This window comes from Physeter macrocephalus, chromosome 7 (genome assembly GCF_002837175.3).
Source record: "Physeter macrocephalus isolate SW-GA chromosome 7, ASM283717v5, whole genome shotgun sequence".
Lineage (NCBI taxonomy): Eukaryota > Metazoa > Chordata > Mammalia > Artiodactyla > Physeteridae > Physeter > Physeter macrocephalus.
Window position 1 is genome coordinate 51,782,034 of NC_041220.1, and position 27,692 is coordinate 51,809,725.

The window sequence follows — 27,692 nt, forward strand, 5'->3', positions numbered from 1 at the left end:
GAAAGCACTGTTCTAAGCACTGTATATAGATTTACTCCTCATAATAATCCTATGAGGTAGCAACTATTATTATTCCCATTTTAAAGATGAAAGTAAAAAGAAAAAAGTTTCTCCTCTGAGTCCATCTTAAGTGAAAGTATGATAGAGTACAGTAGCTTTTAAACTTTTTAAACCACAAAACAGTTATTTAGGAAATACATTTTGCACAGCAATCGAGTATATACATTATATTAAAAAAACACAAATGTTTCATAAAATAGTACTTACTTACACTTACTATAAAGGAAAAAGAATAACATTAATATCAAATATGATTTTATTAATATTTACAAATAACACAGGAAAAAAAACAAAATAAAACCAAGAAATATTTGGTGGCTGAGACCAGCAAATTGATTTCACACCCCACTAATGGATTAGGGGTTCTCAATTTTGCCTGCACATCAGACTCATCTAGAGAGCGTTTAAGACCCCCAATGCCCAGAGTGCACACCAAATAGTTAAATCTGAGTCTCTCAGGCCTAAGCATCAATATTTTTTGTAGCTCGCCATGTAACTCCAATACAGAGCTAAAGTCGAGGACTACAACTAATGGCATGCCCAAAGAAGAGACTTATATTTTGCCCTCTTCTAGAAAGAACTTAAAGTAGTTAATAAAAATTAATGTTTTTATTACTCAATAAATTTAAAGTCATATCTAAAAAGGTTTAACAATTATGGTAAGGATTTCATTACATACATATTTTCATATTGATCTTTTGAGTTCTGTGGACTGACAGTACTGCTTCTATACTTACATTCTATTTTTCAAGTGGAGACTTCTTAATAAAAATGAACTCTGTCTAGAAAAGTGACACACGTCCAAAAAAAAAAAATCAGAATTTAAAAACTGTCTTCAGGACATGTAATTTCCTGTCACGCCATATTCAAAGACACTGGTAAAGACTATGATGGGAACAGAGATCCAAAGGGAACTAACACTTTAGTGGGTGCCCTGCAATAGCGTTTTCACAGGCTTAAAAATTATTTCATCCGTAAGTACACTGAAAATAAGGTATAAGTCCAATCAGGTTCATTTTCACAGATGTGGAAAGAGGCTCTTTTGTGAAGTACCGTGCCAACGTCAATATTCAGGCTTGGGTATGACCAACTCCAAACCCGCTCCCACCCATACAATATTTTCCATGCTAATTTTCTGGGTCCTGAATTTTTAAAATGTCACGTTACTTGTTAAGCTATATGAAAAACAAACAAAAAACCTTGAATACTTAAAGGTGAAATATGCTAAAATTTGACTCACTGGAGGACATAAATTGTTTATTAGGGCAGCCAAGTTTACTTACTTTTGTGCAGAGCTTGGAATAAAGCTTTACCAGCCATGTTTATGCTTAGTTGCATTTTTTAAATGTATCACTGATAGGAAAAGATATGTTTCTACAGGTAATTTAAAAAAAAAAAGGCCTTCGTATGTCCAATCACGTAAAATCTTACAAGCTACACAATATAGCAACATGCAGAGTGCTCAAGTGCTATGATATGAAGTACAGGTACTTTTTTCAGTAAACGATTTCATCAAGACATAATAGTAAGCAGCAAGAACAAATGAGGGAGTCAATCTTAGATTTAATGTTCATTTAACATCCACTTTTAAGTTTTGTTTGTCTATTATAAAACATGCGAGCAGGTTTAAATATTTTAGTGATTATACATAGTAAAGCAATTTTTACTATTCCTCCTTCAAGAGTCTGGGTTAGTTTAAAAGTATTCTGATATTGGAAAACAAGCTTAATAAAACAATGTAGAATTTGCAACTAATTACCTAAAAGGAGCATAGTTTAAGATTGTAAAATGGAAACAAAATACAGAAATAAATTGGACACTGGCATAAGGTTATAGCAATCATTCATATTGCCTATTCCAATTTTCTATGTTCATTAAAACTACTTCATTCTTCTCACTAATTCGCTTTACAAGTTACAAATCTGTACAAAACAAACTTGCACCAATAAAATGTTATTGTTATATACTATAGTTAGCTTAAAGATTTAAAAAACACTATAATATATAAATTAAGAGTAACAGGGTGAGAAAAGTCTGGGTCTCCAAATACAGTAATTTATGGAAAGGATCTCAACCATCATTTAATCGTTCTTTACAAAGAGACTTAAGGAATGCTTTAAAAAAACTCCCCATTTCTCAGTTACATTAATTACAAGAGCTGGAATCTCATTTTTTATCTTATGCTATAAGAAAGTGTATGTAGCTTTCATCTACAGTTTTTTTTTTTTTTTTTAATTTTTCTTTTTAATTTTCAAAAGCACAAAATACACACTGAAAATACAGTGTCAAATTTCCTACTACCTATACTCCCTGAGACTAATCACAAAATCAGAATAGGGAGTTTTCTGAGTTACCAAACCATCTTTTGGGGCGCGGGGGGGCGGGTAGCGAGGGGGAAGTTATATAGTCTAAGTACTGAAATGTATCACTTTCAGATTTAAAAACTAATATTTTCTTATAAAATGGCCAATTTATTTCAAGAAATAAACTGTTATATCAAAGCATAACTATCTTAAGATAAAAATTATAAGACAAATGGTTTATATAAAAGAAATTTCAGATGTTAAAGTAATAGCAGCATGGGACTTCCCTGGTGGCGCAGTGGTTAAGCATCTGCCTGCCAATGCAGGGGACACGGGTTCGAGCCCTGGTTCGGGAAGATCCCACACGCCGGGGAGCAACTAAGCCTGTGCACCACAACTACCGAGCCTGTGCTCTAGAGCCTGCGAGCCACAACTACTGAAGCCAGTGCGCCTAGAGCCCGAGCTCCGCAACAAGAGAAGCCACCACATGAGAAGCCCGCGCACCGCAACCAAGAGTAGCCCGCGCTTACCACAACTAGAGAAAGCCCACGTAGCAACAAAGACCCAGTGCAGCCAAAAATAAAATAAAATAAATACATAAAAAACAAAACACACATTAATACAGCATCAAGCTGCCCAGGAAGAAAGCTTTAAATTCTTTACCAACAAAAACAACAAAATACGCTCCCATATACTATTACCTTATTTAAAACCTCAAGCGATAAACTAAGAAGGTATCTTAGTCTGTATTTCTAGTCAAGCAAAGTATAACTGCTTAGATTGTATAGTCAAGCAAAGTATAACTGCTTATTGTTGGCAATACATTTTCACACCCTAACACACTTGCTTCTCATTACATCGCTTAGGATAGAAATTATTATTCCCATTTTCACAGGCTCAGAGAGTTTACAATATCCATCCAAGGTTTGTATGCTTTGTAAATTTAAGATTTAGAACACAAACCAAAATCCTATGGAGTGTGGATTATGAATTAAAAGCAGAGCAACAATAAGGAAGATAGTACTTCCTATGCACTGTTGGGAGATAAAGATTGGAGAGATTCAATGGCGTCCAATTTTATAGGTCCTAAAGACCGGCTCAGAGGGCTAAATTTTATACCAGATAGTGAAAAGCACCCAGGGGTTTTTGAATAGGGTATGATACGAGAAAGGAAAATTAAACCTGCAGCAAGGGGAAGGAAAACATTTATTGAGCACCCATTAGCATGGTTCCAGGCAATTTATGTTATAAAAAGCTAGAGAGACAAGGGGCGAGACATGAGGTGATAAGGGCTGATTCATAAGGTAAGTGTAAAAACCCTCAATTCTATTCTGAAACAGTGTAATTCAGGGGGGAAAATGGTACAGCCTAGTCAAAATTTATTATCTTTCTAATGAGATAAAACAACACTGATGACCTAAACATCAGGAGTATCCAGTGTTTAAAAACAGCCTTACCTTAGATCAGGTGATTCGGCCCTCCCACATTGATCCTGCCACTTCCCAACGCTTGAATTGGCTTTTTTGGAGGCAGTACTTGTCTGAGACTGAGAAGAGGTGCTGTTTCTGGTGAGATAAATTTTCTATGTTTTTTCTTACATACTGTTGTCTCTGACCCCCCTTGTTCTGTTTCTTTTTTCCTTGACATGCTTTTTCTAAAGTCCTTTAGCATGTTCTGATAGTATCATTCTCTTCAAGTTATATGAAATACTTGTTGTGGAACTAAGACTGCTAGTGGTATTCAAATACAGATGTCTGTTATCAACATTTTATTAATTCTAGAATAGTTTTAGAAATACTTCTCACCATAGACAGTATGATGTCAAAATGCAGAAATGAGAAAAGAACCAAAGGCTTACTTCAGGTTATATATATTATCCAGAAATAAATTTCAGTGCTTTTACAAATTAATAACATTAATTTCTGCAGTTTCATAAAACCTTATTTGAAATGTTGGTATTTCTTTCCCTAATTCTTCAATAATAGAAATAAATATTGTTAGTGTAACCAGTTAACAGCAACACTGTGTTTCATAAAAGCCTATATTAAATATATATTTCATTAAAATTCCATTTCAGAATACTTAAAGTCTTTCAAAGTAAAATTCTAAAAAAAGTATCCCTGGTGTTCACCTATTTACACTCTTGCCAATCCTTTAAAGGAGTAATAAGACACTTTCAAAGTAATAGGAAAAACATGTTTATGTAGCTGCTTATTTATGTAAAAAAAAAAAAAAAACACAGGAAGAACAAGCCAGTAACTAGATGCAATGAAATTGTTTACTGACAGGAGTGAAATAATTGTGAAAAGAGTGACTAATGTGAGTATACTTTTGGATAGTCTTGCCTTTGGAACTATGTTAAATGTTCTAGATATGTAGAAAGTAAGTCAATAAGCATGGAGCAAAAGAAATGCTAATACTAAACAGAACAATGGATCAAATTATCTTTTAAGTGATTAATACATATAACCACTCTGAAGGAAATTTTTGAACACAATATTTTGACTATATACCCTCAATCTAAGAAAAAGAAAAATTGAAAGAAATCTTGAACTCTCTTTAATAGGTTTTTTGTAATGGTAGGTGCACAGTTCTAATCTATTTTGTGTGTATTTCAGTATTAAGCAAATGAGTGTATATATTGAACTTGTTGGAACTAGGTTCTCACTGTGGGAAAAAGGAAGATGCAATACCAAATAGGGAAAGAGGAGTAGAACCTGTGGTGCCAAACTAGAAGTAAAAGAAACATGACTATATGATTAAAATTTTATAGAAATAACATACATATGGCAATTTCACATTGAAATTGCTTGCTTTTTCCTAGCTCTGAGTGCTGAAAAGACCTAGGAATAGCGACACCCCAATAGCAATGAGCATTAACTACCGCCAAGACTGTGGTTTCTAATTACCACTTCCCACTAAAAAGCATCAGGATTCCTTCAAGAAATGGCTGCTTCTAGGGAAGGGGCAGGGAAAGTACAACATAAGACTGAAACATCAGAAAATAAAGAAATCCTCAAAAAAAGATGATGGGGATATATGTCAAAAAGTCAGAGGAGCCAGTTTGAAGAGGCTCCCACAGACCAAATCTGGAACAATGTGAGCATCATTATGAATTACAGTATATATATATGTGTGTATACATATACGTGTGTGTGTATGTGTATATATATAGTTTATATACCCCATTTATAAGCCACACACACAAACTCTCTCACACATAAAATAAAAATTAATGAGTCTAATAATAAATAAGTAGGTGAGGGAGGTGGAAAAGCTCATTTTTAAAGTAGAATGTCAACGAATAAATGTAACAGGAATAACAGAGTTAGACAATGACTATTTTCAGTCATTACAGTAATAACTGATTAAATCAAAAATCATAATCAGACATTAAAATTCATGGAAAGTTCAAAGACAAACGGAATATTTATGCAGTCTCCTCACAGATTACTTATTTATACGGTAACTTTGCAGAAACGCAAAGGACACCACCACGACTAAGTAATTAAAGTTATCACCACTAATAATGGGACAAACTGACATCATGTACCTACAGGCTGATTCACTGAGAACACCACATTACTTATGTATTATTCCTGCCCCAAAAGCAAAGCCTGAATCTAATAACGTGGGAACACCAAGCAAACCCAGACTGAGGATGATTTACAAAATAACCAGATTGTACTCTTCAAGTCAATGTCAACAAATACAAAGAATGTTCAAGAAGCTGTCCCAGATCAAAAAAGAATAAAGAGATAAAGGAGTTAATTGTAATGAATAATCCTGGACTAAATCCTAAATCAAGGAGGAAAGAAAAAAACTGCCATGAAAGATATTATTGAAATAATCAGCAGAATTTATGGCTTGTATATTAAAGTACTGATTCATTATGAGATGTTCTGACATTGATTAACTGTTTCCTATAATTACGGAACACAATGTCTTTGTTCTTAGGAAATATATGCTGAAGTATTCAGGGGTAAAAGGGCACTATGTCTACAATTAGCATTCAAATGGTTCAGAAAAAAAATATTTTTGAGAAATTATAAAGCAAATATGGCAAAATGTTAATAACTGGTGAATCTGAGTGAACAGTGTATAGACTTTAATACTTTTCTTGCAACTCTTTGTAAGTTTCAATTTTTTTTCAAAATAAAACATTAAAAAATGAAAACAATAAATGAAAGGGGCACAACAGGGGCTTCTGGTAGTAATGGTAATATTCTGCTTATTGATCTATATGAAAACTTTTAAAGATTAAAGAAAACATTCTGATATATCAAATATTAACAATTTTCTGGGCAGTACAGAAAGTTAGAAATCCACCATTCCTACTGATAAAGTACAAAGAACCATTAAAAAAATTTTTCTTTGCAAACATACCGTTAGCCATTTATATGTTAATATGGCAATTAAGATTTTAAACAATAGAAATACAGTGATTAGGTCAGCAGTACACTTCATTACTGCTAAATATTTGCTGTACAGTCTCTATTATGACTTACATGACATTACTGTCTTCTCCCTAAAGTCAATACAATTTTACTTTCAAAAACATCCAATTTCCATAAATAACAAGAATAAAATGGAAATACTTTATAAATATAAAGAATAAAACACAGGTATTTATTTAAGGAAATACTTCACAGTGGCTGAGAAGTATTCTTTTGATCAAGCGAAGATGAATCCACAAAACAAACTTTTCTAATGAGCAATGAGTACTGTTCTCTGCATCCAAAAGTGACAGTATTAACATGCTGCGTCTGTTTCTACAAACTGTGGTGGTAATTATCCATTCTTTTCAGCATAAGTGATGAATCTGCTACGTTTTGTCATTTTTTTTTTTTTTACCTCCTTACTGTGCTTTATCCACCAGTGTCCTCCCACCACTCCTTATCCATCTCTCCTTCATCTCTCCTTAGATCCATGATCCATCATTATAATCACTCTCTCAAGTACACTCTCACCTTCCTTGCCCCTCTCTCCCTTGGGCATATTTGCCTGGTATAACTTCAACCCCTGCTAAATCCAACTCTAGCTACTCTTCATGAACACGTGAATACCTGACAAGAGAAAGACAAACACACCCAAACAAGCTGACTTGTTTCATTTTCAACCTATGGCCATTAACTTCAAGAAAAGTTGGAAATGTACAGTCTCTCCCCGTGTCATAAATTGTTCACTCCGCTCATTCCCATCAGCATATAAAAATGCTGTGATTTCTCCCACCTGGAAAAAAAAAAAGCTATCTCTTCACCCCACATTTCCCTCCAGGTAACTGCCTAGCAATCCTGCTCCTTTCCCCCAGGTTTATTCACACACCTCTAAATAACTATTTCAGACCTTCTCCTCTCCTCTCAAACATTCAACACCCTCTTCCACTATTCTCACTTTCACCAGATAAGTCTGCATTCTATGCTGCTGGGAAAAACTGAAGCAATCAGAAAGAGAACTTTCAGTTGTTTCCATCACCATTAACCACCCACCTACCTTCACCTGCCCTTCCTCCTATTACAATGAGTGAATTGTCCATGCTTCTCTTTAAGGCTAAATCCTCCACTTGCATATTACATCCCACCCCCTCCGACCTCCTTAAGGACACTGCTCTAACAACTGTCCCTTCTTAATTCTTGCATCATCAATCTTCCCCTCTAGTAATTCATTCTCATAAATATAAAAACATGCTGTAATTTCTTTCATTTTGGCAAAAAACCCTCCTCCTGACCCCATATTTCCCTCCAGATACTGTCCCATTTCTCTGCCCCCTCAAAAGAGAAAAAAGAAAAAAAAAAAAAGAAAAAAACTCAAAAAATTGTTCATTCTAATTCCTTTCCTCCTATACTCTCTTGAATCCATTCCACAAAGTCTTTTTTTAAATCTTCAACTTATACCACTGAAAACGTCCTGGTCAGAATCACCACAACCTTTGCATTTTAAAATCCAAAAGTAATTCCAAGTCCTCTTCTTCTTGGCCAATCAATATTATTTGATAGTTAAAACATTCTTCCTATTTTGAAACACACCCTTTTCAAGATATACACTGGGTTTTCCTCCTATTTCATTAGTCATTCTTCTCTACTTGTCTCCTCTTACTGTTCCATCCTTATTTTTCTGACCTGCATGGAAGTGCCTCAAGGCTCTGTCTTCTTACTACTTCTCTATTAATACTTACCTCATTTACAATCTAATTCAATTTCACAGATTTATTTAAGTACTATTTAAACACTGATCACTCCCAGATTTGTACCTCCAGTCCATACCTTTCCCCTTACTCCAGTTCCCATGCAAATATTCCACTTATATAACTAGTAGGCATCTCAATTTTATCAGGTTCTAAACTGAACTGTTGGTCTCCTCCCTCCAAAAACCATTCCTCCTATAGTCTTTTCCGCCTCAGATATAAAAGATCTTTTATGTCTTTTGAAATGTATCTAGTATCTGACTGCGTCTCACCATCTGCACCACTACCACTGTGGTCTAAGTTACCATTATTTCTTGTCTAGATAACTGTTACAGCCTCCTGACTGGCCTCTCCATTACTGCCTTTAATTCCTCTGTAGTCTGAGCTTAATAAAGCAGTTAAATTGAGACTTTAAAAACCTAAATCAGATTATTTCATTCCTCTGCTCAAAATCTGATGGTGACTCCCCATATATTTCACTTACAGGGAAAGCCAAAACCCTTATAATGGCACAATGTCCTAAATAATCTGGCCCAAATTTTTAAAAAAGAGGGGAGGGGGATGGAAGAGGGCAAAACACAGAAAAACTGCTATTGATTTTTAGAAGTTCAATTAGTGTAATTATGATAATAACAAACATCCATAGAATATTTATTATGTATGTACCACTGTGCTAAACACCTTACACAAATTAATCCATTTAATATATAAGTAATCAATAAACAGTTAATCAATAAGTAATAGAGCCAGAATTTGAGCCAGAAGTCTGGCTCTAGAGTCCAAGCTCTTAATATCATTCTAGAATGTAGAACACCATAAACTCAATGAATGAAGGTTGGCCTCTTTCAAAATATGAAAAAAAAAAAAAAAAGAATACTACATATTAAAAGAATCAATATTCCTCAGCTATCATAACTTCTTAGACAAACACTTTTATGAGTTTGTATTTGGTTTAAAAAACCTTATTTGGAAAAGTCCATGACTAGTAATTGTTTTTTTGTTTTTTGTTTTTGTGATTTAGTCATTTTCCCCCTTATGTTATTTTTTTAACATCTTTATTAGAGTATAATTGCTTTACAATGTTGTATTATAATTTCTGCTGTATAACAAAATGAATCAGCTATATGTATACATATATCCCCATATCCCCTCCCTCTTACGTCTCCCTTCCACCCTCCCTATTCCATCCCTCTAGGTGGTCACAAAGCACCAAGCTGATCTCCCTGTGCTATGCAGCTGCTTTCCACTCGCTATCTATTTTACATTTGGTAGTGTATATATGCATGACTAGAAATTGTTAAGAAGAGACAGTCAAAATCTGAGATGGCTTTATGATATTGAATTTTGGCTGAAAGTTTCAAAAATCTTTATTTTAGGGCTAAATTACAAGTTTTCTTTCTGCATTCATATAGTACGAAATATCAGAATGACAAAATCAGGAAACTACATAAAATAAATTTAAGTAACACAAAAGGTAAATGATCTGGCTGAGAACTTGTAATAGTTGAGTTACTGACTTGTTTCAGGCTCAGAGAAATAACTGGTTTAAGTCATCTTTAACCCAAGATTAAACTGCTGACATAAAACTTCCCTAGTCTTGGCTTATCCTTTACCATTTTCCTGGTAATGGGCTAATCACTTGTTATGTTTAACTTAAAAGGACATTTGGTACCGTGTAGAACTCAAAGTTAGGTATTATCACAACAAACCAAAGAAAGAAAAGAAAATGGTTTTGATTTGAAAAATTTCTCAGGCTGAAATTTCTACAACCTCTTTTACTAAAATCAGTGAAACATCTTTAGGCCAGTATATCTAGACTTAGGAGGTTCAATAATTCTTTATGTAAGAATAATAAGCACAGAAAACAGCGCGACCTCTGCTGTCACCACCTGTCCTAAATGTGAGATTGTTGTTTCTTTATATATGTATGTAACTATATTCCATTGTTCATTTCTTGCTTACCTAGATTTTTTTAGATGAAATAGCACCCAGAAGAGTTTTTCACAAAGAATTCATTTTGTACTAAAACCAAGTAGAATGTTCCAGTTTTTTGGTATATCATTCAGTTTTTATACTTCATATAGCACTAAAGGTGAAGATACCGATGCCTTCAATAAACTGAATCATCAATATCTCACTAACCTGCTTGGTGGGAGTCCAGTCTTAAACAAAGAAGGAGGAGAAGTAAACTCAGCTTTTGTAGATGGAAGCGCTGTTTCCTTCTCTGAATTTCCAGTTCTTCCCTGCTGTACCTTAAAAAAAAGGGTTATTAGCTTGTTTAATTCAATGGAACACTGAAACCTAATACAGTAAAGGTGTTAAAATAAATTCATAACGTTTGATTTGAAATTAAATATGAAGAATGCGTTGTTACCCAGTATATAATAAAATTAAACATATAGAACAGCATTAGGTGAAAGGCACCAAAGATGGATTATGGGACCAAAATGTTCCCAACTAGTAAAAAGTTCAAATTAATGTCACTTAAAAGTCCAATAAACTATAACTCTTAAGGATTTTCACAAATTCCCTCAGATCACTATAAATAAGTCCAAGATACTCAGTTAAGACTCCATGTTTCAGAGTTCAATAAAGGCCCTGAAGAATTCAGTACACCCGGAAGCCTGAGGTCAGCCATCTGTCTCCCTGATCCCTCTTCTCACTCTTTACATTCACTTTCAAACCAGTTATCTACTTACTGCATAATTTCTCCCATATTTGCCCATCCTTTGTGCTCCTGTCAGATCCTTTGAAGTATGGTCCAGTCATATTCCTTTAGACTGGTGAAAATCTTCTTTATGCTCTTTTGCTTTTATACTCACCTTCCTATCTTAAAAAGCGTCATTAATTTATTAAATTTTAATAAAGTTCAAGTTGCCCTATACTTAAATAACATCACTATATCTTAGGCCCTATTTAAATTCTACTGCCCCTGTTCAGTCTAAATTCAGCATCACTCTCCTTCCCTATGAGGCAAAGGCCAAGAGAATTCAGACACCTTAACTCTGATATATTCAAACCACTGATTCAATTCCAGAAACCATCTACCTCTCAAACATTATGTGGAACTCATTTTCAAATAAGATATTAATGTTAATACTAATTATATGAGGGATGATGAGGATCAGCACTAAGACAATGAGGATAGAAAGAAAGAAACAGATTTGTTAGACATTTGACAGGTAAAACTGACCAAATGTGGTGACAGGGGAAATAAACATGATTTATTCATCAAACATTTATTGAGTATCTATTATGTACTGGAAACTGAGACCACAGAGAGAAATACAACAAAATTCCAGACTGTAGGAAAAGACAGTCACAAACCACCACAGCAATACAACAACTTATGAAAAAAATATCCCTGGGATAAAAGATACTATGAGAACACAGAAGAAGAAATGCACTATTCTTCCTGGGGATGTCAGGAATACTCAGAGTTGACACTATGGTCTCAACTGTTCCCCTGAGCTCCAATAATTTATACCCAGCTTCTCACATGTCTTCTAAGCATCTCAAACTTACATGGCCAAAATAAAGCTACTGATTTCCCGCTATCCCCCAATCTGATCCTCTCCAAGTCTTCTTCCTATGAGTAAATGGCACCGAGTTGCTCAAGAAAATAAAAACAAAAACAATAAAAACCTAGCAATGATCCAATACATATGAACAACCAATGTCAACTTTACCTTGACAATATATACCAAATTCAACCACTTACCATTCTGTCCACTCCTAAAACTCAGGTCAAACCCACCACCACATCTCATTTGTTCTATTACACTGTCTCTCTGCTTTGATCTTACCTCTCTAAAATCCATCCTCTGTACACAGCCAAAGCAATCTTATTAAAAATGTAAATCAGCTCATGTCTCTCCCCTGCTCAAAATTCTCCAATAGCTTTCCGATGCAAACAGAATAAAACCTAAACTTATCATGGCCTACAAGGATTTATGGTATGGGCCCTGCTTACCTCTCCAACTTTGTTCTCCTCTATTCCTCCCCAATGTATCTTAACTATGCCCAGTCACAATGGCCTTTCTTCTTGTTCTTTTTAACAGATAAGTTCCTCCTTTATGAAGGCTTTTGCACTAGATATTCATTCTGCTTTAAAAGATCATCATGGCTCAAGTATTGTTCAAATGTCTCCTTGAAGTGGTCAATCCCAATCTCCATCATATTATCTCTATCATACCATTTTGCATTTTCTTCATAGAATTTGTCACATTATCTTAAGTCCTCTTACTTATTTTATGTTTATTGTCTGCCTGCTGCCACTATAACATAGGATCTCTGAAAACATGGATGGCATCCAGTTCAAATCTGTATCCTAAGTGCCTAAATACATTGCTTGGCGTGTAATGAGTGCTCAAATATATTTGCTATTTGATTGGCTTTGGGATTCAGCTTTAAATGTCACTTCTTTAAAGTCTTTCATAGAACATGAAGTTTATATAATTTTTGGCATGATTATCTAATTACTACCTATCTTTCCCATTAAGTCAGATAAACTCTTAAGACCACAAAGTCTATGTCTATAATGCTTACCTCCCCTCTCCACCCAAACCTAAGACACTTCCTGGCATAGACAATGCTCAATTAAAAGTTAGGATCTGGAGAGCAACTGGAACCCTAGTACTGGAGCAGAGCAGCAAATCTGGTCTCACAGAAAGGGAGCCCTATTGGGCACCAGAAGGCCTGGATTCTAGTCTCTGCTCTTGAGGCTTTGAGAAAGTCTTTAATCCTTCTATCCCTATTATCAAATACCAGGAACAACTACTCAGTCTATTTCATCAAGCTCTTGTGATGAGCAGGTGAGATAATGAGAAACCACTTTATAAACGTGGGGTATTAATGTTATTCTGTCAAAAACTACATAAAGATGAATATCTCTGGAAAGGCAATTTAAAGAAAGTAATAAAGGTAAAATAATATGTTAAATCTTAAAAATAAACAAACACATAAGTAAACAAATAAATAATAAAAATTGGGAAGGAGGAAGGGAGAAGGGTTGGAAAGAAGTAGAAAGAGGGGCAAGAGATTATAAATTAAAGAGTATTTACAATAGGGGAAAAAGTGAGAAAAGGAAGACATGGTACATTTTCAAACATGTAAAAATTGCTTGTGTTTCCTAACTTAGTTTTCTTTTCTTGTTAATTTCTTCATAATATACTCATTACAGTAAACAATTCTGAAAATCTTCACCATTTTAGCAACCCTCCTAATCAACTGCATTATCACTCTGTCTTCAGATGTTGCACTCAGCATTACATAAGACTCAAAACTTGTTTAATCACAACATAATGAGATTATTTTTTCCACATGATCTAATATTTTAAGAAATGACTTAAGACATTATGACTGATTTTATAAAAACAAAGTATCAGATTTTTACTCAAATTATGCTGAAACTTAATTATTTTGTAAAATTTCCTTCAACTGCCCTTCATAGCATTATTTATAAAAGTTTAATACTATAAAATAATATCTAAAAATAAATTATTGTGAAACACCCAAATAACGGATTATGCAACTATTTATAAAGTGTTATTTATCAAAAAACTTTAATAACCTAGGAAAACATTTACATGTTAAGATGAAAAAAGAAAATATAGAAAATCACACAAATTATTTATTACAATCTTGTTTTCAACCCACAAGAACAAAAAGACTGGGAAGGCAACAAAAGTTAGGACTTTGAAAGCATCTGAAAAAATAGTAACTGAGCAGACCAAAGAATCTGGATCCTAAGTCAGCAAGGAGAAAGCAAAGACATATTGATCTTCACAGCAAGACCGGCAAAGATTCAGGAATTGACAACTCTAGCTCCCAGAACATTTCAAGCAGCCAAGTATAAATACAAACCCTCTAGGCAGGATACTAGAATGTCTTCTCTGAAAACTCAGATTATCACAAAAATAAAAAAACAAAAAGTAAAACAAAAATAAAGATACTGACAACAGAGACTGAGAAAAACTTAGCCCTACAGTAAAGCCTACAATCAACAAGTTCTACCCACATGCACAGAGCTTCCAATCACCTTTTCAGTGGCCCATTCTCTCGTGAGTTAATAATGGGCAAGGATCAACAAATACTTGAGAAAAGTCAAAGTCAGAAGCCAAAAACAACAAACTTAAAGATGAACTTGTAGAAAACAGACCATGCACAAAAAGAAAACCTAACAGAGACAATTGATCATTAACATTAAGATCTTTTGAAAGATAGAGGGAGGAAAAAATACTGCATTACTGCATGCATGAATAGGAATAGGCTAAAGTTAAATACTGAAGGAAAATCTTGGATATTCAAAAATACGATAGCAGAAATGAAAAACTGAACAGAAGCATTCTAAGGCTAAAGAAATCTCCCAGATAATGGAAAACAAAGAGAAAGGAAAAGAGAAAAACTAAGAAAATTAAAGGAACCAGAATAAGGAGGTCCAATTTTTGAATAAGAGGTTCAAAAGGCAGATGAAAGCAGAGAAAAAGTAAAAATAAATAATAATAACAACATAAGAAAATATTCGAGAAATGAAGGCTATGTACTTCCAGTTAAAAAGGTACAAATGAAAGCTTGGTACAATGATTGATAACAGACCAAGACACATGCTTATGAAATTCACAACACTGGTGACAAAACTCATACATGCTTCCAGAGAGGAAAAAAAAACATCTATGCAGGTGTGCACCCATTCTCACTAGTCACTCCAGGAAAAAAAAACATCTATGCAGGTGTGCACCCATTCTCACTAGTCACTCCTCTCTTGCCCTCACCCCAAATTATGTAATTATACAACTGCTTTTGTACCCAATTGAGTGATTTTATTTTTATACTTATTAAATTTCATCTTTCATTTTGCTAAAAAATATATAAAAAATCTTTTATATTGAAGTATATAAAAAGACTTAAAGAATGTTAAAATGTTGATAAATCACTTGAGACACTGCCATAATAAACACATGGCAGTTCACTTGTACTATTCTATCTACTTGTTAGAATGTTTGAAAATTTACTTAAAGTCAAAAAAAAAATATTTTAAAGATGCTGATGAGTTGCCTGTCTCTCACTTGACTAAGGATGAAAAAATATCTTTGTAGTAGATATGAAAATAACTTAAATTTTGATTCTTAAATTTGTTCATTTGTCTGTCCACCAGTATCAGTCTGGGTCTTTCTTCATTTAGTACCTATAGTACTCCAACAGCTCCCTAAGCTCCCTATCTAGTCTCTGTCTCCCTTTTTCCCTCTTACATTCTATAGCTTACCCTGGTACCAGTTCTTTTTCTAAAAACCAGATTTGCTCAAACTATTCTCTTACCCAAGAACTTTCAAATGGCTTCCTACTGCCCATACATATGTCTGCAAGCTAGTTTTAGATTAAGATCTTTCTCATCATTTCTACCATTTCCAGGCTTCTCTCCTCTATCTCTCATCTACCCCAACTCTCCTTTAATGCTATCTGGTTTTGTTCACATTGCTCTCTCTGCCTACAATGTTCTATACTCCCCTGTCTCCTACTAATGAAAACTCACTCATTTTTCACTTATCACATCCCATTTGAATACTTCTAGACTCTGCAATGCAGGATAACCCAATCTCTCCTCCGAACTCCCTACTGCATTTTGTCAATACACCAACATAACACTTGTCACAATACATCATGGTTATTAGTTCACATGTACACATCATTCAGATCATGAGCTCCTTGAATACAAAGACCCCCTTTTACTGTAGCATCTAGCACAGTGCTGGGCACACTGAAGGTACTCAGATACATCAAGAAAGCTGGGCAAGCTTTTTTCCTTCTATCTCTTTCTCACCAATCCTAATAATTATAGTTCAAATGGTAGATAAGTGGACAAGAGCTTGGACTTTATCCAACCACACCATACACTGCTGCCAGAATACTGTTACTCTAAGTCACTCTCCTGATCACTAACAGGGAGTAATTCCTCCAATTCATCTTTCTGGTTTCTAGGCTTTCTAAAATTAAACCACACTCTACAAAGCCATGTCTTCTGTTCTCCAGAAAGAACTCTCTGATCCAATAAAGCTGATTTCTTAAATAATTTGACTATACCTGTCAAATTCAAGTCCTTATTCATTCAGAATTAAGTAAATCAGAATGGAACAATGACCTCCTCTCACATGATCAAAAGAAACTTCAAAATAATTTTTCAGTAGACTGTATGTATATAACTTATTCACAATGGCTACCTTCAATAAGAGACCAGACCCTAAGAGTTTCTTTTTATCCTTTAGTTTTAGAAGTTTACTGCAAAAAGACAAAGTATAGAGAAGCTGGCAGTTTAAAAAGGCAGTTCTCATTTCTGTTAGAAGAAAATGAAAAGCACCATTGCAAACAAACTATTTCCTCATCAAGATAACTTTTCTAACTATTCACTGCAATCATGAAAAACAATATATTCAATGTCTCAATAAGTAGATATCACCAAAAAGAAATTGATGACCATTTAAAATAAGATAGACATCAGCACACACTTTCAAAATATTTACGGCAGAACAAGAACCAAATACTTACCCAAAGTAGGATGTAAATTAAAATTAAATTCTCTATACAGAACTGTGTCCAGCAGAGCGGCTACATCTGCGGATATAGCACATGCATTGCATAAGGCAGTATTTTGGTGGACAGGGCTGTAGCCCCAAATGGGACACAGAGAAGTTCCTGCCCACAAAAGTTCCCTGGGTATATAACCCCATCTAAAAGTCACTCCCAGTCTTCATCCCAGTGTCACTCAGTACAAGAAGGAAAAAAAAACATCTATGCAGGTGTGCACCCATTCTCACTAGTCACTCCAGGAAAAAAAAACATCTATGCAGGTGTGCACCCATTCTCACTAGTCACTCCTCTCTTGCCCTCACCCCAAATTATGTAATTATACAACTGCTTTTGTACCCAATTGAGTGATTTTATTTTTATACTTATTAAATTTCATCTTTCATTTTGCTAAAAAATATATAAAAAATCTTTTATATTGAAGTATATAAAAAGACTTAAAGAATGTTAAAATGTTGATAAATCACTTGAGACACTGCCATAATAAACACATGGCAGTTCACTTGTACTATTCTATCTACTTGTTAGAATGTTTGAAAATTTACTTAAAGTCAAAAAAAAAAAATATTTTAAAGATGCTGATGAGTTGCCTGTCTCACTTGACTAAGGATGAAAAAATATCTTTGTAGTAGATATGAAAATAACTTAAATTTTGATTCTTAAATTTGTTCATTTGTCTGTCCACCAGTATCAGTCTGGGTCTTTCTTCATTTAGTACCTATAGTACTCCAACAGCTCCCTAAGCTCCCTATCTAGTCTCTGTCTCCCTTTTTCCCTCTTACATTCTATAGCTTACCCTGGTACCAGTTCTTTTTCTAAAAACCAGATTTGCTCAAACTATTCTCTTACCCAAGAACTTTCAAATGGCTTCCTACTGCCCATACATATGTCTGCAAGCTAGTTTTAGATTAAGATCTTTCTCATCATTTCTACCATTTCCAGGCTTCTCTCCTCTATCTCTCATCTACCCCAACTCTCCTTTAATGCTATCTGGTTTTGTTCACATTGCTCTCTCTGCCTACAATGTTCTATACTCCCCTGTCTCCTACTAATGAAAACTCACTCATTTTTCACTTATCACATCCCATTTGAATACTTCTAGACTCTGCAATGCAGGATAACCCAATCTCTCCTCCGAACTCCCTACTGCATTTTGTCAATACACCAACATAACACTTGTCACAATACATCATGGTTATTAGTTCACATGTACACATCATTCAGATCATGAGCTCCTTGAATACAAAGACCCCCTTTTACTGTAGCATCTAGCACAGTGCTGGGCACACTGAAGGTACTCAGATACATCAAGAAAGCTGGGCAAGCTTTTTTCCTTCTATCTCTTTCTCACCAATCCTAATAATTATAGTTCAAATGGTAGATAAGTGGACAAGAGCTTGGACTTTATCCAACCACACCATACACTGCTGCCAGAATACTGTTACTCTAAGTCACTCTCCTGATCACTAACAGGGAGTAATTCCTCCAATTCATCTTTCTGGTTTCTAGGCTTTCTAAAATTAAACCACACTCTACAAAGCCATGTCTTCTGTTCTCCAGAAAGAACTCTCTGATCCAATAAAGCTGATTTCTTAAATAATTTGACTATACCTGTCAAATTCAAGTCCTTATTCATTCAGAATTAAGTAAATCAGAATGGAACAATGACCTCCTCTCACATGATCAAAAGAAACTTCAAAATAATTTTTCAGTAGACTGTATGTATATAACTTATTCACAATGGCTACCTTCAATAAGAGACCAGACCCTAAGAGTTTCTTTTTATCCTTTAGTTTTAGAAGTTTACTGCAAAAAGACAAAGTATAGAGAAGCTGGCAGTTTAAAAAGGCAGTTCTCATTTCTGTTAGAAGAAAATGAAAAGCACCATTGCAAACAAACTATTTCCTCATCAAGATAACTTTTCTAACTATTCACTGCAATCATGAAAAACAATATATTCAATGTCTCAATAAGTAGATATCACCAAAAAGAAATTGATGACCATTTAAAATAAGATAGACATCAGCACACACTTTCAAAATATTTACGGCAGAACAAGAACCAAATACTTACCCAAAGTAGGATGTAAATTAAAATTAAATTCTCTATACAGAACTGTGTCCAGCAGAGCGGCTACATCTGCGGATATAGCACATGCATTGCATAAGGCAGTATTTTGGTGGACAGGGCTGTAGCCCCAAATGGGACACAGAGAAGTTCCTGCCCACAAAAGTTCCCTGGGTATATAACCCCATCTAAAAGTCACTCCCAGTCTTCATCCCAGTGTCACTCAGTACAAGAATTAAGAATTAAGGTAAAGGAAGAAGAGTTTACAATCAGATTTTGAAAAAAGTTTGTAGATTGCTGTGTATCACACAAGTATGAAAATATATTATTATTCTTGGGACTGATCCTATGGAATGGAGAAGCCAGAAGTCAGACTTGATACTCAAGTGGTATCAACCTGCAAGTCCCTCATTAAACCTACTCCTTTTAATATTAATTTAAAAAATCAATGACTTTATCCTAATTTTGTTGAATCTTTCTTGGCGACTGTCAAAGAACACCTAAGATTCTTGAGCCATCTTAAACTGCAGAAGACATTACACCAATGATTTCAGTCTCATACAGATAATAAACAGTATGTCATCTACCTTACCATTTTTTGACAGAAAATTAGGACAAGTAAGTCTCCAATTCTGATAAAGATTATAGCGGGATCTACAATGAGTGCTTAGCCTGTTGGCATGAACTTTTATATCCTACAAGCAAACACACACTTGACTCAAAATAAAATCACAACATATAGCAAGAATAGTTTTACTTTGCATTTGTTAGTATAATAGGCTATAATTCACATGCTTGCAAAAGTGGAGATAAAACAACAATCAGCAAATTTGTAAGTCACCAGGAAGCTGAAGGTTTGGAAAAAAGGTAGCTATTTCCACTTTAATCTTGTCCCTCGAGTAGTGGTATGGGAGCAGACTCAAGAACAAAAAATGAGAGCAACCAAGGATAATTTACTAAAATTCACCTTAAAAAGATTGAATCTGCCATCTTGGATCTCTGCACCTGGTGTAACTTCCATAGTACAGTCTTCGGCCTAAGTTAAATAACATATTCCCCATTAAGATACCACATAATTTTTAATTGATAGGCCACATAAAGACAAACCAGCTGTGGCTAGTCTGTGAATTGAAACTAAAAACATCAGATAATCATTAAAATGAAACTCCGAAAGGGAAGGAAGGGAAAAAAAACAAACAGTAAAATGGAATTTTTAAACTATCATATAGCATTTAACCACCTTTATAGGGGAAAACTGATGTATTTAGGGAGCAAAACTGGGATGGTAGAAAAGGCTGGGGTATTTTGGAATATTTACTAATTACCGTAATTTTATTTGTAGTAGAGGTAACTGGTATAACTTCCAGTCCCATTCGTATCCTCTTTTGTTTTTCACAGTAAGCTTTCCAGGTATCTTCATTAAACCCATAATTAAAATAATCAGAAAGATCAGCACCTAAAGGTAAAACACACTTTTAGTGTACAAATATTTCAATTCTATTTTTATACAGCACAAAAAATATAATAGGGCTTCCCTGGTGGCGCAGTGGTTGAGAGTCCACCTGCCAACGCAGGGGACACGGGGTTCGTGCCCTGGTCCGGGAAGATCCCACATGCCGCGGAGCGGCTGGGCCCGTGAGCCATGCCCGCTGAGCCTGTGCGTCCGGAGCCTATGCTCCACAACGGGAGACGCCACAACAGTGAGACGCCCGCGTACCACAAAAAAAAATAATAATAAACTGTAAAAATAAATTTAGAGTTCTATTAGTCTCATCTTCTAATTTTACCAATTCTCCCAATTACTACCATAAAGCAACAGGACTATACAAATTTTTGATCAAAATTACTCCCTTTAGAAATGGCATTATAGCGTAAGCTGGGACAAAGTGAGAGTGGCATGGACATATATACACTACCAAACGTAACACAGCTAGCTAGTGGGAAGCAGCCGCATAGCACAGGGAGATCAGCTCATGCTTTGTGACCACCTAGAGGGGTGGGATAGGGAGGGTGAGAGGGAGGGAGATGCAAGAGGGAAGAGAAAAGGGGACGTATGTATATGTATAACTAACTGATTCACTTTGTTATAAAGCAGAAACACACCATTGCAAAGCAATTATACTCCAATAAAGATGTTAAAAAAAAAGAATTGGCATTATAATAAAACAATATGCAAGTCTACTTTTATACAATGCTAGGCCACCTGTAAGATTTAATAATACAGGCTCATTATTACTCATGTGCTTAAGATAATGAAAATTACATTTAAAAAATAATATTCTAAACTGACGCTGAAAACAAACTTTTCTAATAATTATTTAGACTAAAAGTCATTTGAAACTGATATAATCCACAATAATCTTACCAGGTTTACGCCATGGTTTATCTTCAAAAGAATCCAAATCTACCTCCAAAAGTGGCACTCCATTAATGCTTCCAGGTGCATCAAGATCTACTCCTTTGACTTTCGTTCCTACTTTAGAAAATTACAAAATGATAAAGGAACTATATTAAGAAGAAGCTGAGAGATACCACAGACAAACAGAAAACAATGACACCTTTTTACTGCTATTAGCACTAAATATGGCCAAGATTCCAAACAGAGTAGTAATGGATACCACAAGTAAAAAGTGAGGTCAAAGTTTACAGTGTAGCTATGAGATAAAATAGAGAGATTAGAGACTTCTTGTTTATAGTAAGGGATTCCTGTACCAAGAAGTTAACTTCCATGTTTTAAATCAATGTCTTTGTACAGTCTGGGAGCTGTAAGAAAGGGTTGTAGAACCAAAAAACAACGGCAACAACAAGAAAAAAACCACACACACGTGACAGGAACCCTATGTGACCCACACAGCCTAAACTATTCATTATCTAGCCATTTATAGAAAAGTGCCCATTCTATGATATATGGTCAAAAACTGCTCTTTTTAATTGAGCTGTAATAGCTATTAAAATCTATTCATGACCTATTCAGATATATGCCCTATTTTCTATAGATGCAACTGCAAATATAAATTTTACCTGTAGTTCCATAAACTCTTCCTCCTGTCTTGATGTTAAGATTTACAGGTGCTGTACCATAACTCCTAAAAGCAAAATAAAAAAAATTATCCTGAGATGCTTAAAGTAAACAAAAGCAGCAATATATTCAATATGTACACATAAATTATATACCCACATATTAACTAGATAGACTGACACTAACTCAAACATTTTTAGAAAATGTTTTAAACTAATTTAAAAAGCCTGTCACTTGCTTAATAAAAGATTAAAGAAATATATTTTTTAAAAGTCTGACTAATTTTCCATCTCAAAAACCTACCTGCGATTAACTCAATATCCCAATCTAACAAACTTTCGAGAAATTTGGCTGGGAAGGGAAGAATAGTTTATATGCCTTGTTTTCACTTCCTTGCCTCCCAGTCATCCAACTGGACTTGTGAAAACTCACTGCTTCTGGTCTGCCTAACAATTTCCACCTTTTGTCTCCAATGTATTAAATTTATGAGACCTAGGTTATTCTGCTTAAAAAAATAAGGATACATTCAATAAAATATTCAAATAATTGTATAAAGATCCACTACTATAAATACAAGAAGTATGAAGGAGCCTAAAATAAATTGTTACTGTCAAGTTGTTACTATCATTACCAACTTGAAAGGTTTAATCATCTCATTGACTAATTCTCTAATAAATGCTTAAGCACCAACAATACAGCACATATAGTTCTAAGCCAAGGAGAGAGAATGAGGAGCTGGACAAATATGGCTCCTGCCCCATGATGCTTACACTTCAACAAGCTAAATTCAGCACAGCCAAAGCACTTTGAGATATCTATATATGAGGTACAAAAGTCCTAGCTGTTTGAAAGTCAAAATACAAAAACCAAGGACTGTCTCCAAATGGTCCTCTTACAGAACTGCTAAAGGATAAACCAAAACAGTATTTATAAAAGGCTTACCATAGTTCATTAAATGAACTTCTTTGCTTCCCACCCAGCTACTTTCCTTCCTTCCCCATTCTGCCCTTTAAAACATTACTTTTCTTTTTTAATGCCTCCAAGCCTTCACATTCATTGGGTGTAAAGAACCTTAGCTGTCTGGAAAACTGCACTTAAGTAAATCTGATACCGTTCAATAGCACCCACCATGAGGTCTCAGGCTTCTCTAGGGGCTAGATCCTATATACTTGGATGTCTACAAAAACTTAAAAATAAATGTATTAAAAAATTTTATCTTAACCTGCTCCTCCCACCTTACTCATATATGGTAATACACTGTTATATACAAACTGAACTACTCTAGAAAGCTCCAAGTCACTGAATCCTTTGTCTCCCTTTCCATCTACAACCAACCCATTACCCATGTTATTTCAATTTATTATTCACTCAAATATATTGAATTCTTCCATCTATCCCTATATTACTGCTGCTGGTTTAGTTTGGACTATCATCGCATCTGGATGATTACTTCAAATCTATTAACTAAGTTCTATCTAGTCCATCTCAACTACTACTGCTAGAGTTATATTTTCAAACAATGTGACCTGCCTGAAAACCTGTAAGGGTTCCATGATGACACAGCAAAAACATCCTAACTCCCCTCTTCTGTGGTTTCAAGCATCCTCTCTCATCTACCTTATCCTCTAGTCTTGTGGTTCGTCTAAGTCATGCTTCCACTACATCTAAGTAGTTTCCTCTGCCAAAATCATCAGTCCTCTTCCTTCTGTCTCGAGAATTATTCAAACAAATTCATATATTACCTCCTCTAGGATCTTCTCTTCAACACATGCAGACTTTTAGCAACTGCCCTCTCAAAGCTTTCAAATCACCCTGTACATGTTTCTATTCAAGCACTTACACTGCAAGGAAAGTATCTGCTCACATGTCTATCTTCCTCACTACTTCTGATAAATAAGGACAGTTGATATTCCCATCATCAATTATTAGAGTGACAAACAAACTGCCTTTGAAAAGTGTTAATGAATGAGCGGCTGAATTTCAAAGATACAGCTAAGAAACCACTCCTCTATACAAGGTAAATTATTCCTACCCTAAGATTTGATTTTCCTCACACCTTACTTACAGATACAATAAACTGTAACAAAAGTATGTCACCTAAAAAAAATTCTAGTCTTTACCTTCTAACAGCTTATAATAAACCAATTTAGTATTGTTCCTTGAAAACAATTTGCTCTTTAAATTTGCCTCTGAAATGCTGTGCACAAAGTAAATAAATATTCATCAAATTTTATTTTCTCCCTGGTTTTCTTTCAGTTTTCAATGGATATATCTTGAGATATTAAGGTTAAACAAGCTTTATATGCTTCAGAAAGATCTGTAACTTACTTTGAAATGCATAAAAAAAAAATACAAAATAAGGGGACTTCTCTGGAGGCACAGTGGTTAACACTGTGCTCCCAATGCAGGGGGCCCTGGTTCGATCCCTGGTCAGGGAACTAGATCCCACATGCAAGCTGCAACTAAGTCTTTGCATCCCACAACTAAGGAGCCCATGTGCCGCAACTAAGAAGCCAGCAAGCCGCAACTAAGACCCAGCACAACTAACTAAATAAATAAATAATTTTTTTAAAAAACACAAAATAAAAAAGATGGATTGATGAGTGGGTGGAGGCATGGAGATAGGCAAGTAGGTAGATAGACAGATAGGTGATAAAGCAAACACAGCAAAATGTAAATTGTATAATCCAGGTGATGAGTAAATAAATGGGTGTTCACATCAATTCCTTAAACTTCGAGTGTTTGAAAATTTTCATAATGAAATGTTGAGGAAAAAAAGTTCAAAGACAATTGTGTTTTTAACACGCAGTCAATTTAGTGAATAAACACTTACTAAATACTTACGATATTTAAGGCAATGTAAGGAATAGGAAAATTCATAAACCACTCAAAGAATTTAGAATCTAAAGGTAATAAACACGTGCAAACATAATTCAATCCATGAAACCGGAAATTGTTATAAGAAATAAAGTTCAGATAAAGTACTATGGGAGTCTATATGTATTTAATATTTGCATGCAAGTCCCACCCCAAAATTGGTCATATTAATAAAAAGTAATCACCATTTGCTTTAATTGTTCTGTACTTGAAAATACAAATAATTTTATATTAAACATAAGTATTTACTAAATATGCAATTGATTATTATAGTATTATGTTACAGTGTTCCTTCTGCATAATGCATACAGATAAAGGTCTATTAACATAAAGCCTTACTAATAGCATAGCTCAACACTAATTATTCACTTTAAGTGGGGATGAAAACGTCAAGAGTTATCCTAACTTGAATAATTTAGTCTCTTCTCAAACCTGCTCCCTAAAAAAGTTGCTAGGGTCTTAAAATTACATCGGTAGTCATTATTATAATGCAAAACTGATTAAGACAACTGAATTACCTTTAAGCTTCTTGAAATAACTTTTGAAAAAATTTCTCTACTGAAGAAATAAAATATTCAAAAGGATTTATGTATATATTGGTTCATTTCAGATAAGGCTGCTTAATGAACTATAGTGCAATTAATGAAAAGTTTACTTTATATTCCCAGCGCACTAGTACCACATCATACACCCAATCTAAGGATAGAGAAAACGTCAACTCATATTCTACCACCATAACAAAATCACAATCTGTACTTTATTTCCTTCCAATCTTTCTGTAAGATTCTTTATGTGCTCAATGAGTCAATGACAGTCTATTCACTTGATCCAGCTTTACAGACTATAGACTTTGAGACAACCTATTGGCATAAATAGCATACAGGATAATTAACCACTTGAAAAATACACTATGAAAAGCAAAAAGAAATACTTTTGATATTGTTTTTAATCAGACAAAAAAATTAAAAACCTAAACTGAAGTCTGGATAAGTAATAAAATATAAGAACAATATAGATGTAAACAGCAATTTAAGGTTTTCTAATTCTAATTAAAGAATCTGGGGACTTCCCTGGTGGTCCAGTGGTTAAGAATCCTCCTTCCAATGCAAGGGATGCAGGTTGGATCCCTGGTAGGGGAACTAAGATCCCACATGCCACGGGGCAACTAAGCCCGCGCACTGCTACTGAGCCCGCACGCCGCAACTAGAGAAGCCCTCGCTCCACAACTAGAGAAGCCCGCGTGCTGCAACGAAGAGCCCATGCGCCTCAACGAAGATCCCGCGTGCTGCAACTAAGACCTAACGCAGCCAAATAAACAAATAAATTAATTTAAAAAAATAATCTGTATCACTCAATTCATTTGTAAAAACATTTCAATTTCAGGAATCAAAAACTGCTGCTTCCATGTAACTTTACCTAATTAACTTTATGTTTAAGAAAAAAACATTTTCATGGTGAAATTCCTTTTAGTCATGAGATATATTGATACTTGACATATAACACTGTATTAATTTTAGGTAAACAACATAATGATTTGATATATATATAAACTGCCAAAATGATTACAAGATTAGTTAACATCCATTACCAAAGATAGTTACAAGTATTTTTTTTCTTGTGTCAACAGCTTTTACCTACTGTCTTAGCAACTCATCACATGACATTTTAACGAGTTCTTTCATATCATGGTAAGATGAAAAAATGTAAAAACACTGGAATCAACCACTAATTGTTTGATATAGACACACTACCTTTGATTTAAGCTCACAGTTGTTACTTAAAAATATCTTACCCATACTGTGGTGCTCCCGTTTTAATGTCTCCTATAGTGACATGAACATCATCCTCATCATCATCACTGTCGCTATCACTATCGTCTTCAGTCTCTGTCACTTTCTACATAAACATAAACAACCACAAAATACACTCAATAATCCATTTCAACGTCTGATATGAATAACTGAAAAGGTAACCATTCTCCATTTTTTTGAGCTAATTCTAGAGGAAAAAGTTATACTGCTACTACCTACTTCAACTCATTTACAACTTTGATGTTTTGCAATGATAAAAAGGGATAAGAATGTGAAGTAAAACCTTTTTTCAACATTGTCTTTTTGTAAATAAAACCACATGTATTTTTTCCTACTATTTATAACTGCTCCTCTTGCACAAAGGATCTAAGGCAATGTACTAAAATACCTAGAAGATAAATTTTTTAAAAATATTTGAGGAATTCTTAGCAAAAAAGAACAGGAAGGTAAGAGGAAAACAACTAATTTTAAGGGTCACAGTGTCACCGTTAAAAGCACCAAATAGTTAAAAAGCAGCTCACTTATTCTTGACATTCATGTACACATAGAAAAGGCCCTGCATGCAAATGATTGAGGGAATACTTTGTTTCTATGAGTAAAAGTAGGGACATTTATGAAGGCTTTATTTTGGCTCTAAAAGGCTGTTCTGTGCTTAGTCACATAATAGTAAATTTAAAAAGTAGATCACCAAGGCTAAATACTTTTTTGTACACAAGTTCAAGCTTGCAGAATAAGAATTTCCTTCTTTTTACAAGATTAAAACGTTAAAATACTCATGGGACCAATGATTT

The 27,692-nt window shown here is 34.5% G+C and overlaps 1 protein-coding gene across 29 annotated transcripts in view; it reads right to left on the reverse strand.

Moving 5' to 3' along the window:
- The window catches only part of FIP1L1 (factor interacting with PAPOLA and CPSF1), a 65,902-nt gene that overhangs the window by 32,599 nt on the left and 5,611 nt on the right, over positions 1–27,692 (reverse strand). For 6 of the 29 annotated variants that reach the window (XM_055085981.1, XM_055085979.1, XM_055085967.1 and 3 more), the window contains 7 exons: positions 26,883–26,986; positions 22,216–22,280; positions 21,560–21,667; positions 20,520–20,650; positions 20,162–20,230; positions 10,690–10,799; positions 3,821–3,928 (listed from right to left, as the gene is read on the reverse strand). In XM_055085981.1, the coding sequence (XP_054941956.1) occupies positions 3,821–3,928; positions 10,690–10,799; positions 20,162–20,230; positions 20,520–20,650; positions 21,560–21,667; positions 22,216–22,280; positions 26,883–26,986 (695 nt within the window). Of the gene's footprint in view, positions 1–3,820; positions 3,929–10,689; positions 10,800–20,161; positions 20,231–20,519; positions 20,651–21,559; positions 21,671–22,215; positions 22,281–26,882; positions 26,987–27,692 lie in introns of all 29 variants that reach the window. The other 23 variants (XM_055085983.1, XM_055085976.1, XM_055085980.1 and 20 more) reach the window with 7 other exon arrangements.